Here is a 13414-nt window from a genome sequence, read left to right on the forward strand (position 1 = left end):
GGGCCGGCTGACTCCTCTGGCATGTAAGCCGTCTAATTTGCCAATTTCGACCATAGTACAATTTGTTCAAAGCAGCTGAAAAATGGGCAAACATATCATCAGTAAGTTGAAAACAAAAGTCTCGGAAAACGGATGCTAATGTCGTAGAGTTAATTCGAAAGTCAAAGAATCAATTGCTCAGTACACCATGTTCTTAAGTCGTTTGTTCAACCTTCCTAGATCCTTGACACAAGATTCCATAATGACGGCATTTCTTTGGGGGGGGGGGGTGCTTTTTTCAACCCGCTCGCATCGATGTCCGTTTTGAGGTTCCATATAATTGAATCAACATGGCCTAATATTGTAAAAAAAAAACCTACCTCAATCGATTCTGGACTGCCCCGCCTCCCCATAGCTTGGAAATTGATTCTCAACGTGGCACAGTTGAACGAAATGCAGCCACACATTCCCTCGTTGACCTTTGTACTTCGCAAATGATCTGATCCAAGTTTGCTCCTGTATATTTTTGCACGACTGTAATTGAACCATGATTGTCCGCCATTCCGTCGACCTTGTAGAGGGTCCTCTACCGAACCCAAATCTCCGGGGCAAGCAGCTGGTCGCAGCGGAGGATGGCATGAACTACACCGCCTACGATGTCTTTCTCCAACCGGGCGAAAGTGTGTGTTTGACATCGCCCCCCTCCCCCCTCCTGAACCATGTGTACTACTGCTTGTCGGGAAGTGGGACAGGCACGGCGTCTAACGGTCAAGTGTATGAGTTTGGCCCTGATGTTGTAGTGGCGTTTTCATCCAGTATAACCTGCACGGTAAGTGCGATTTACGTAAAAACACCATGCTAGTTTGGATCTGAGTTGTATGCAATTGCCACTCTCCCACCCAACCTTCACTTTTTGTTTGTTTGACCACCGGCCTCTCTATCATTTATCTTTGTTAAAGCAGATGAGTTGCCATCAATCTGTGTAGAATTATACATTAACCATTACACCATTACTGAACACGACAGGGACACCCTATCCAGTAAATAAAACTCAGGGCACGCGTTCTGTTCTGACATGGTTGTCCTGAAATTCTTTCACCTCTTCGAACAAAGGTTAATGTGTAACACAATCCTAGTCTCCAGGCAGATCCTACGGTGGCGGGCGGTATCCGTGGGACGGCATTTATTTGTATAAATAATGAAATTCTATTATAACGGTTACAGCTTTTGAACAAAAACAAAAACACCAAGAATATTAAAACAACGTACACCAGCTCTCTAATACAATACAATACAACACAACGCACACTCATCTTGATTGTAATTTAGATTTCTTCAATACCTTGACGTCTCCTTTATAGGTTAAAGTCACATCTGATCAACAGCTCCGCCTGTTCTGCATCTACTGTGATGACGTCGAGCCGTCCGTTGATCGGGCCGTGGCTCGGTCTCTTTCGGAAATCGTCGGTACCGATCGTGACATCGACTGGGGCAGAGGCCACAGCCGAAGATTTCTGAAGAAGTCGGACGGTTTTCCGATCAGTGTCCACAACACCTATGGAGAGGCTGGTGCAAGCAATGCGCTGTGCTACAAGCATCACGTTGAATCTGCCTACTACGTGAAAGGTACTGTATTCGCAGCATGCAGTAGGCTATAGGATTGATAAAAAGTATATTATGATAATGTTTTGCCAAAAATAATGTTTTTGCCTTTATACCTTTATAGACTTTGGAATGATTTTACTATGGACAATTGGTCATTTTAAAGAGAAATCTGAAGGTCTACCATTAAAAAGTGACCACAATGTACAGGTGAACTTTATCCAGACAGACTCCGGGGTAGTCACATGTACAGGTTTGACTGTATTATACAGACGACGCCACTTAATTGCACCTCGGATACACGCACCTTCCATTTAATTGCACCGAATCCCAATATCCAAAACCGTAGCCTGTATTTACACAAGCTCTCGGCCGGAGGTTACTGATCCCCTAGGGGATGGCGGTTACGGGACTGGCTGGCCACTAGGAGCGCGACTCGTCAGGCTATCCAAAACCGATTCCCATTCACTGCATTGTTAGTGACTCCGCATATCTGCACCGCGCATGGTCACCAATGCCGGATAACCGAACCATTTTTTTTCTTCAAAAATCGTCGACAAGTTAACTGAAAAGGTGCGCTAAAATCGGCAAACGCGGTACAAATGAGCCGATACCTGCCGGTGTAAAGGCACAATACCGCCAATATGTTTATCTCCATGAAAAATGGAGATATAGTTTTGAGTGTGTCTGTTTGCCTGTCTGTCTGTTTGTCTTTTTGTGTTTCCGCACCACTCCAGTCAGCAGTCAAGAGCCTCTTGATGGATTACAATGATATTTGGTTTGTGGGCGGGTGTTTTGAAGCCGAAATTCATAACTATGATATTTTACTGTATAGTTGCTGTATAGTACGGTATTTTGCTGTACTTCACAGCGCAATTCAGGCGCAATGGTGACCTGTCATCATTTGTAAACATTTGTAAACATTTTAACATTTGTTAACATTTGTAAACTTTTATAAACATTTGTAAACTTTTGTAAACTTTTGTAAACATTTGTAAACTTTTGTAAACTTTTGTAAACATTTGTAAACTTTTGTAAACATTTGTAAACTTTTATAAACATTTGTTAACTTTTGTAAACATTTGTAAACTTTTGTAAACTTTTGTAAACGTTTGTAAACTTTTGTTAACTTTTGTAAACTTTTGTAAACATTTGTAAACTTTTGTAAACGTTTGTTAACTTTTGTAAACTTTTGTAAACTTTTGTAAACATTTGTAAACTTTTGTAAACTTTTGTAAACATTTGTAAACTTTTGTAAACATTTGTAAACTTTTGTAAACTTTTGTAAACTTTTGTAAACTTTTGTAAACTTTTGTAAACATTTGTAAACATTTGTAAACTTTTGTAAACATTTGTAAACCTTTGTAAACGTTTGTAAACTTTTGTAAACTTTTGTAAACATTTGTAAACTTTTGTAAACATTTGTAAACTTTTGTAAACTTTTGTAAACTTTTGTAAACTTTTGTAAACATTTGTAAACATTTGTAAACTTTTGTAAACATTTGTAAACTTTTGTAAACGTTTGTAAACTTTTGTAAACTTTTGTAAACATTTGTAAACTTTTGTAAACTTTTGTAAACTTTTGTAAACTTTTGTAAACTTTTGTAAACATTTGTAAACATTTGTAAACTTTTGTAAACATTTGTAAACTTTTGTAAACGTTTGTAAACTTTTGTAAACTTTTGTAAACATTTGTAAACTTTTGTAAACTTTTGTAAACATTTGTAAACTTTTGTAAACTTTTGTAAACTTTTGTAAACATTTGTCAACATTTGTAAACTTTTGTAAACATTTGTTAACTTTTGTAAACTTTAGTAAACATTTGTAAACTTTTGTAAACATGTGTTAACATTTGTAAACTTTTGTAAACTTTAGTAAACTTTTGGAGATATAGTTTTGGGTGTGTCTGTGTGTGTTTCCGGACTACTGTAAGCAGCATAACTCAAGAACCTCTTGATGGATTACGATGATATTTGGTATTTGGGCAGGTGTTGTAAAAGGTCGATTTTGGGCCCCCTGGTATGTGACGTTGGTACTGCAGCAGAATTTCAATTTTTGTATCTTTTGACCTGGACGTGCTGTGGTCTTGATTTTTGGGTGGCAGATAGCTTGTGATGTAATAAAGAAGTGGTGTAGGTTTGGGCCCCCTAGCAGCTTCCTTGGCGTTTTAGTGAAAATCGTCTAAGGAGAATAACTGAACAAAGGAACAACGGATTTAGTATGCAGGTAGCTTAGATAGAGATATAAACAATGAATTGCAAATTATGCTAATTGTGACTTTCTTTGCATAGCTAATGAGGAAAATCTATATTTGCAGTGTTTTCCATTATCAGACTCAAATGCATGTAACGTATGTAGTTTATGGAAAGTGGATCATCAACAGATATCAATTATGCAAATAAATTCCTAATTTGCATAATTAATGCAAAACAACATATCTCATCTAATTGGAAAATTATAGGACTGTCAATATGATACTTAGTATGCAGGTAGCTTAGACAAAGATATACATAATGTAGTGCAAATTATACTTATTGTGACTTAATTTGCATAGCTAATGAGGAAAATCTATATTTGCAGTGTTTTCCATTATCAGACTTAAATATAACAGTTTATGGAAAGTGGAGCATCAACAGATACCAATTATGCAAATGAATTCCTAGTTTGCATAATTAATGCAAAAACAACATAATCCATCTAATTGGAAAATTATAGGACTGTCAATATTTCAACATGTGTAAGTTAGATAAAGATGTTTATGACTTAGCATATATTATGCAAATGTGTAAGTCATTTGCATGAATAGAATTGTTCATGGAGATATGAGGTCGTGGAACTCTTGTTTCGTCTGTTTTCTTTGTGCTAGTGTTTCTAACTAACAATACACCCCCTCGCCCATGGTGGTGCGGTCCAGCTGGGCATTTCGCATAATTGCACCAGTCGGATAATTGCACCAAAAACGCTGACAAATGGGTGGTGCAGTTAAGCGGATTCTACTGGGGTATCTGATTTACAGATATGTATTTTGCTTGATTGTGTAAAAAAAACGACCAATCAGTTCATCCCTTCTATCTATCGCTTAGGGAAGGCCACCTACACATGGGAAGAGGGTGCCAAGAAGGCGGAGAGCAGGATAGATGCTACGAACGGGACCGTCTACAGTATGAACGCGCACGACCCGCACCACATGATCATCCACGAGGAGATCGAGGCCCTTTGTGTCTTCCACCCAGTCTTGGTTGGGAACGAGAACCACGATTTCAGCGGAGGGTACTCTGGGTTCAAGCCTTCCGAGTAATGTGTCCGTTAGGTTCAAGTTTTTTCTTACCTTTGAAATTGATTTGAAAAGATTTGGATGGGTGGTTTCATTGCAACTATATATCTCATTGCAGTTTAATAAACCTTTCGATATCTTCCTTTTTTCGTATGAAATATGACATAGATGATAAATAAATGTATCTCTGCTTCCGTACGCAAATTGCTGAATACCAATTACGTGTCTACCAATTTAGACATGAACATCTTCACTATTAGAACATCTATGAAACTAGGAGACACATTCTAGTGTTTTCGTGGTCCACACTGCAATACGAGCACCCACACTAGGTGGCGTTTCTGTTTATTAATGTTCCCTTACCCTGGTTCCAATTTGTACACAACGTAGTTTGCAAGCATATTTTGGCAGTTCTCCTTTTAGGTTGCATCATAAGCTTTGGTGCCAGCCGATCAGTAATGCGACGTTGTCATTGGTGATGTTGATGATTTGATTTAAACGCTCAGCTGTCCATTTCTCCAATGGTTAAATGAATATTGCCTTCTACATGTAGGGAGTGATTGACAGAAGCAGGACGCTGAAGTGTTTGATTCCAAAGGTTTTTGCAGCTTTGAGTTGTTTATCACTTTGGGATAAACAGATGTTAAAACAACACGAACGAATTAATGGCAAACACTCAAAGACCCTCCCCTGTGAAAACACTACTAAAACAATGATTCTTGCTATTTGATTGCAATGATGCTGAAAAATGTTAGTGTTCAGTTCATATTGTGTTAGTCCGGTAAACAATGCTGAAATGTTTCTAATAACGCTAACAACTGTGACCCCAAGATATGCTAAAGATGCCTGGTTTCATTTTTTTCATCGTTGTCCTCGTATCACCTGACAAATAATTTTGTCTCCGGAATACAAATTACATTAAAACGAGGGAAGTGGCTACTGACAGGATCATCCTGTCAGCAGTGCAAATTTTTCTACTGCTGACAGGATGATCCTGCTAATAGCGTCAGGCTAAAACGAGAGGTAATACGGCAGTTCCCGGTAACAAGATGCCGCATTCGCGAAAGCCCCAGAGCGACTGGCGTAAATGTCGCAGAAACGGCGAAAAATTTGTCGTAAAAGAACACATTAATGAAATACGCCATTATGAAAACCGCACACCGGAACGTCGTTTAACGTCGTATCTCCCTTAATCATTACCTAATTGGCCTTCGGCTTTGAAGAGCCGTCGGAGGTTATACAACCTTGTAAAAACACACAATACGCTTCCGACAAAAGCAAATAGTCTCATGGTCATACCTTTCCCATGATGCCATGTCTACATAATTCACTTGGGTGTAAATTTACCCAAAGGCCAATGGCCTGTTGGTCCCTCGACTACTTTATTAGGTCCAACAGTCATCAAACAAAGCTTTCTGAAAAACACGTTTCCGTAACTAGGTAACCACGATCGCGTTGAAGCATGGTGACGACTGATGTCCCTGCAACAAGGGCTTTATTGAAACATATAAAAGTTCTTTTGTACGGTCTCCCTAATTTAGAGTAACATCTACTGGCATTAGTATATCGTAATCATCAACCATACAAATAAATTTGTGATCTAAAAAAGTATATCATAGTATCATTACGTTAATGGCTGAGGAACCTAAAATGGAGTTCATATTATTTGAAGACATATTCCAAATTCTTTACCCTGTATTATGTACGTACATGTAAGTACAAAGAATACGAGGACCATCGAATTCTAAGTACATATGGCATGTTTGGTAGTCCATCGCTTGATGTAATATGTTACTAAATCTGGTGAATGATACAAGAACTAAACATTTAACTTGTAACCAAATTAATGGATATTTTCAATCTTGTGTGACAAATAAAAGCTTATGCATCCTCTATATAGAATATCCCTCCCCTTTGATTTTGTATATTGATGATGCATATTACAGGTAGGAAAACCTAGTTAGAAAACTTCGGGGAAGAATCGCCCGTGGATGGCAAACGGTATGTACGTCTTGGCGTAGGCATAGTTGATGGTTTTCAAAGTCTGCGCGTCAAGAATCAACAGATAACTTTCCTTTCGCTGTCCGTCGAGAATGGTGGAGATGAGAACGCCCTGGTCTTCTGCCGTGGCGTTCGGATCGGGGATGAAGTACGGTTCGTTAGGGTAGTGGTTAGGGATGTACCAGTGCTTGTCGCCTCTCCCACCGTTGCAGAGATCCTTTTTAACGATGGCAAAGTTATCGTGCACTGTCGGAGTTTGCGGATCAAAGGAGAAGACGACTCCGTACACGTAACAGTAGTTGCCACTACGATGATTTTCGTTGATCACCGGGAGCTCCATTCGGTTCACGAAGTTCAGTTCGGGTGTTTTTGGAGAGAACGTGGAGACGCTGACTCTAGATTCCTCCATGTTGAGCGTGAAGCGCTTTAACATTGCCCGGTTGGTCAGTTTGCTTCTCTTCCCTTCGTCTAACATTGTGGCAATCTCGAATTGGTAAAGCATGGAGTTGTCCGGGTAGGTTATCATATCAACGACTATGTTGCCATCCCGCTCAAAGGCGTTGACGTGGTGTACAGCAAAGAAACCTGGCGTTTTCATCTCTGACACTTTCCCGTCTTTAAGAGAGATAACCAGAAACTTGGTATCATCCTTACCCTCCCATTCAAAACACTTGCCTGCCTCTGCCGAGTTCAGCATTTTGGGAACGCTGATATAGAGGGGGTAGAGAGAGACAATGGCGTAGTTGTCAGTGATAGAGAAGCTATGCATGTAAGATATCCTCTCTAACTTAACGTTTGTTATGATCTCTTGTGTAGAAGTGTCTTTCATCCTGAAGAGTGACAGGGTATGCTTGAGTCCTGGTACAATGTTCACGGTGTAGACCAAGTTAATAGTGTGTCCCGTTTTGGGTTCGTATAGAGGGTGGGCTGTCGACATCAATGAGAGAAGATTTACGATTGGATGAGTGATGTCAGGTTTGACCAGACTTATGGTACTCAGCGAACCAATGTCGAACTTAGAAAACACGGCTGCATCCGTGAGCCCGATGAATTCGGCGTCTCGTCCCGTCCCTATCTTCCAGACGTTTGCGTTGGTGTTGTCGATGCCGTACAGGAGAGCTTCGGCCCTTTCTTCGAACGTAAACGCGGGGTTCACACCGTCAAACGTAAGGGACGTGGCGTAGTCGTTCTCAGAAATGGACCGTGTGTAGGTGGACGTGCCTAAGAACGAGGCCGAGAAGAGAATCTGTGTGCCGTTGTTGATCTTGAAGGAATGCAGTTTGGCGAAACCGTCAAATGTGTGGATGACGCTCCGCCCTCCGATGTTGAAGCGACCTGGACCATTTCGTACCTGAAGAAACATACGTGAAAAAATCGAGTCACCTTACTGATTGTAATATGCTAATGAGGTGAACGTATCCAAGTATGAGATTAAGTCGGCCTTAGAATAACGCCCTTTTGATAAATGTGAATCAATGGAAGAAAAAAAAAAAATCTTATCAAAATTAATGAGTTAGGTAGCGAAAACACTTTTAGAAGATATCATTATGCTATTACCCCATCTTAAGTCATGAGTTGCTAATTTCCTGGTGATTTGATAAGTTGGTATACATAACATTAGTGACACAGCAGATTATAAATGTGACACTTAATCTGTAGTCTAACGGAAATGCTACTCTATAGGAATACCAGCAACCACTGTGACAAACTCAGCAACACGGCCTTTATTCAGATAACAAACGACTCACTGTCTGCCTGTAGTCTGTCAAAACAGCTGGGACCTCGTTGCAGTCGAGCAAATGTTGACATTTCTCGGCTTATCAAGTTGTGTAACATACCTAGTCAACACACGGTTAGCACGGCAGTCAGGCCAACTCAATTAATCAATCAGAATGTTTGGTTGAAATGATTACTCAGGTCCTTAGTTAGATACTAGGGGCTCTTTGTTTCCTTTGTGAATGGGACGTTTCTGTCAAAAGTCCTGAAATTGATGTTTTAAGTCCTGTGCTATGACAAAAAGGGATAAGGGTACATGTGTGTGTTAAAACCAAAGATTAGTTACAAAGGTAATTAATTGTCATGTATGTCTCTCACACATATGCGGTACTGGAGAGACTTTACTTGTGTGGTAGTCTTCCTCTGCCTTTGGTTTTAAAACAAAATGTTGGATTACCTGACATCTGGCGTCAACATGTCTATTGATTAATGAATGTGACCGACACAAAAAGGTTACTATCAATGGGAGTCCAGTCAACATTTTCATAACATTGTTTAACATTTCATGAGATTTTAGGAATCATTTTTGGTCAAATTCTGAGCATATAATATGTAACGGGGGTCCCATAACTTCGACAGTACCATAACTTCGACAGTACCATAACCATTTTAATTTAGCGATTGCTAAAAGCTTTGATGGACGGCTATTGAAAAGTCAAAAAAAAGACTGCAATTGTAAATGACGAAAGATGATAATGATGATGATGATGTAAATGACATGAAGGAAAATCTTCATTGTCCAGCGGAAATCATTAGTGATTAACATAATTTTTGAGAATCAAACGTCCTCGCCATCGAGCTTGCAAGCGTCTCCCGTCGTTTACAGATGTCAGTATAAACAGATCTTTGTGTCTTCTCATGTGCGAGTACAGCCCAATACTTGACTCTCGCAGAATCTCTATACAAAAATGAATGAGGATACACTACGACTCTTTTTTGAGAGTGAGAAATTGTCACTTATCTGTCTGCTCCTGGTGTGAATACGTAAAGCACACACTTCAAAACTACCCCGTACAAAAGGTCCAATCCTGTGGACCACACTTCTCAACTATAACGATTCCCATGTGACTAAAAGCAAGATTCTTGAATCTTTCTTGTTGGATGTTGCCAGAAGATGTCAAAGTAGTTCTTAGACACTATCTTCTCTCGCTTCTTTCTTAGATAGATACACAGGTCGTGTTTGGTTATAAACATTGAAAAGATTAAAACCTTTGGTGGTTAAAGTTTCACAAGAGAGCCACGTGCACCGGCACGCTACAGCAGTCTCTAGCTAAATCTTAACTGGACTCTCAATGAATGACAGAATGAAGTGACTAGTTACTCACGAAGGTGCCGTGGACCCAGTGTGGGACCGGTGTGTCGTTGAACCACTGGATCGGACGGTCTTGAAATTCTTCAAAGTTATCTCTGAAGAAATATTCCAGTCCAACGGTGCTTGCTTGAACGCAGCCTGAAAAGGCTAGAATAACAGTTGACAAAAACAACATTTTGTTTCCCAGCGACATTTCTAAACTTTTTTTTCTGATGTGCCAGAACGAGATATCTGAGTTCTTGCAAATTTAGAAGTGCGACAAAGAATCCTTAAGAGGGGACTTATATTGACGTTCGGACATGTTTGCTCAGTCGATCACATAACAAATAGAGACGTTGGTATGATGATATCATCTGGGTATACTGCGCATGTGCAGTACTTTGATAGAAGACTGTTAGTCACGTGTTTGTCGAAAGAGAATAGACGGGCGTGTGTCATTTACTACGAACGTGTGACTCATGTCGTATTTCATTTCACACATGAGATATCCATCCTGTCCTGTCATGTCCTTTAGTATAAAAAAAGGGTTTCTTTCGTGCTTCAAGTCATGATATACTGTATGCAGACATGTGATATTAAAGTCATAATGCATTCTTATTTGGGAAGTAAATTGATGCATGATTGATTTGAATCTGTCAATAGGGAACTTATTATGGAAAAGTTAGGCAAATTGCACATTTGTGTATACTTATGACGTTACCATCAAAGACTTATTGTGAAATGCACTACGTGATTGGAAATGTCCATGTTTTGTACGTACTTTGATTGACATGTATACTCTCTAGAGTTAGATAAAAAATACACAAAGGGTGAGTATTTTATATAACAAGTCAAATCTTAGTGCAGAGTGCATTTAACAAGTGACGTAACCTTATTCTTGGGACTCTTATAAAATATCTTATAAAAACTGTTATGCGTTCCCCTCCACATAGACTGTTTGCTATGCCTGTGCAATCTTTTATACGCAAATAAAATTCTAATTGACCTTTAGACTTATAGTACAGTGCTAATATTTTTCCAACTATGTAACAGGTCTAGAGGTCCACTTTTTTTCTTTGCTGGTCATTCAAGGACGGTGTTGATTAAAGCGTATAAACAACCATTACTGTCGTGTTCTCTTCTGTTTCAGTGGAGAATTCATAAGATGCAGCTGCAATAAGGAAGTTTAAACATTTGTTTTTTAATTCTATCTTACTCATGTTATGAGCAAGGCAATACGTTTGGAAGCCAAGCTAGTTGTGACAGCGCTGAGCTATAACATTATGCTGTATCTGACACTAGTCAAGTACCATGCCTAAGAGTTTCAAACAAGTAACATGAGGCGATGGATTGAGGGGCAGCATGATTAGAAGTGGGGAGGGGGTGCAATATGAAGAAGAGGAGAAGGTTCATATTCTTGGCTTACAATGCATCAAGTCAAGATTTCTTAATTCAACAATGTGGGCAAACACCGACGTTATGTACTTATTGTGAGTATGTTTGCCGACGAGCAGCGGAGTTTGTTCCGTCGGCTGTGTCTCACGGCCCGTCATGAGGGAATTCTGAAAAACAACTCGCCGTTGCTGGGTGACCAGAGTGTTGTGCAAGAATGGTAAGATCTACAGTATAGGAAATGAATGTTGTCACCTGACCGACCCCAGCAAAGTACTGCCGACCGTTTTTGGGGTCTGCCACTGACAAGGGGCTTTGGTACCCCATGTACTGTGACAGTCTCCGCGCACCACACGGCATGTAGATTACTTTGCGTACTTCAATCCTTAAATGTCTATTTGACGACATTACCACACGTGCTGTGACTGAATGCGTTGTGACTTTAACTTCTATTTGCCCGGGGCTATTGACAGGATCATCCTGTCAATATCGAAAATTTTCTGTTATTGACAGGAAGATCCTGTCAATAGCCACTTGCCTTCTATTTTTCGACATCAACACACATAAAGGGACAGTTCATTGTGACTTTTACTTCTATTTTACGATATCACCACACATACTGTGACAGTTTGCGGTGACCTGCCAGATGACTGTGAGTCATTGACTTTAGTTAAGCTAAAGTCCTTCTTTCGGTGTACATTGTATGTAGGGGCGGTGCCCATATCCCTTGATTATACAACCTTCGCTATAACCCCTAGGCCACACAGGTACTGCCACACTGCGGTAGGGGGCTAGTCCACTGGTAGTGGACTGTGTTCAACTCCCACACTCTTTGTTAGTCAAAGTTAAAATCAAAATCCTCCCACACCATAAGGTGTATAAGGCGGTGCCCATCTCCGTTTCATAGCCTTGCTTCATAATCAAGTTTATATCATAACTAGAGAACAGTCACCTATTAGCTTTAATAATACCTCGCCGGATGGTTTATTGATGTGATGATGGTCGCTAAATAAGTACACCATAGCGCTCCTATCGGCGAGTTACGGTAGTGCAGACAAATCATCCGTTTATGCTATGACTGTAGAATAAGCTCAATCTGGGAGTCAGATGCAGTGCATAGAACTAGCATCGTCTAGTTGCTTTTTGTTTAACAGTCAAAGTACACAACTTCGAAACAACACGAAACAACGAAAGGCACAGGTATCTTGGACGACGGACTTTATCCAGAATTTGTACAGCTCATGCAGACAAGTTGGACTTTGAAACGGTAGAGGGCGCTATTAGCACATTGCATGTACACGAACAAGCAATCAAATGGAAAAGCCACTTTGCAATTCCCTTGTGGTCAATGTGTTTAAAAGTTGCATATTCAGTAAGTTTTTGTTGTTGTAGATGTTCTTAGATATGTGCCCACCGTTTAAGAGACCGAATAAAGTTGTATTAGACTTTGTAGATAAAAAGCACTGCATCAGCATTTCCCATCACAGGACGACATACGTGACTAGGCGTTACATATGACCAGTTTTATTCGATAAAGAAAATATTATATGTTACATATCATACCTTAATGAATAATAGTAGAATCCCCTTTGCACATGCGCACAAGCTACCCAGTAGCACGTAACTCTGCATTACCCACTTAAACTAATCAAATCATGTGACTTATGTACACTCTAGTAAAGGTCATGACGGTTAGCTTAATGCTTGTAGTAAGTATGTCATTAATCATATACATCTCATTGCCTCCAGATTTTCTTGCAATAATGATACATTGTTTTTTAATTGGCCGATTCATTTGCATTGAATTTTGATATAAAGGTGTCCACATTCAGCACAATTCAGCGTATCTATTCAGAGTATTCTTGAAACTAATCCAACACCAAACTTTACGCAAAGCAAGTTGCCTTCTAGCACAACCTATTCTATACTTTTCCAGGTACGTAACATTGTTTGTACTCATTGTACGTACTAACCATGGGTCTTTTCAAAGTACATCATAGTCTTGTGGATGTAGTCCTATGTCACACAGGTCGTGGACTTTATTTAATCACGATGTGCGCACGCATTCCCCACGCACTGTCCGATATGTGTGCTAGCGT

At 39.8% G+C, this 13414-nt stretch overlaps 2 protein-coding genes across 2 annotated transcripts; one reads left to right on the plus strand and one right to left on the minus strand.

The window, feature by feature from the left end:
- The first annotated feature begins 283 nt into the window (after positions 1 to 283).
- LOC136443323 (uncharacterized) lies at positions 284 to 4975 on the plus strand. Its single transcript, XM_066440513.1, has 3 exons — positions 284 to 808; positions 1341 to 1605; positions 4665 to 4975. The coding sequence occupies exons 1-3, from the start codon at positions 527 to 529 to the stop codon at positions 4877 to 4879; spliced, it is 762 nt and encodes a 253-aa protein (XP_066296610.1). The 5' UTR covers positions 284 to 526; the 3' UTR covers positions 4880 to 4975.
- A 1346-nt stretch (positions 4976 to 6321) lies between these two features.
- On the minus strand, positions 6322 to 10211 carry LOC136443321 (beta,beta-carotene 15,15'-dioxygenase-like). Its single transcript, XM_066440510.1, has 2 exons — positions 9958 to 10211; positions 6322 to 8207 (listed from the first exon to the last, which is right to left on the minus strand). The coding sequence occupies exons 1-2, from the start codon at positions 10135 to 10137 to the stop codon at positions 6816 to 6818; spliced, it is 1572 nt and encodes a 523-aa protein (XP_066296607.1). The 5' UTR covers positions 10138 to 10211; the 3' UTR covers positions 6322 to 6815.
- Positions 10212 to 13414: the final 3203 nt, after the last annotated feature.

The sequence above is a fragment of the Branchiostoma lanceolatum genome, chromosome 10 (assembly GCF_035083965.1).
Source record: "Branchiostoma lanceolatum isolate klBraLanc5 chromosome 10, klBraLanc5.hap2, whole genome shotgun sequence".
In the NCBI taxonomy this organism is placed as follows: domain Eukaryota; kingdom Metazoa; phylum Chordata; class Leptocardii; order Amphioxiformes; family Branchiostomatidae; genus Branchiostoma; species Branchiostoma lanceolatum.

Bases quoted from the DNA above. Each gene is read 5' to 3' on its own strand.
- LOC136443323 (XM_066440513.1), top strand. From the start codon at position 527: ATGATTGTCCGCCATTCCGTCGACCTTGTAGAGGGTCCTCTACCGAAC. The intron at 809-1,340 runs GTAAGTGCGATT...TCTCCTTTATAG, and splicing joins CATCCAGTATAACCTGCACG to GTTAAAGTCACATCTGATCA. The intron at 1,606-4,664 runs GTACTGTATTCG...TCTATCGCTTAG, and splicing joins ATCTGCCTACTACGTGAAAG to GGAAGGCCACCTACACATGG.
- LOC136443321 (XM_066440510.1), bottom strand. From the start codon at position 10,137: ATGTCGCTGGGAAACAAAATGTTGTTTTTGTCAACTGTTATTCTAGCC. The intron at 8,208-9,957 runs GTGAGTAACTAG...ATGTTTCTTCAG, and splicing joins ACTGGGTCCACGGCACCTTC to GTACGAAATGGTCCAGGTCG.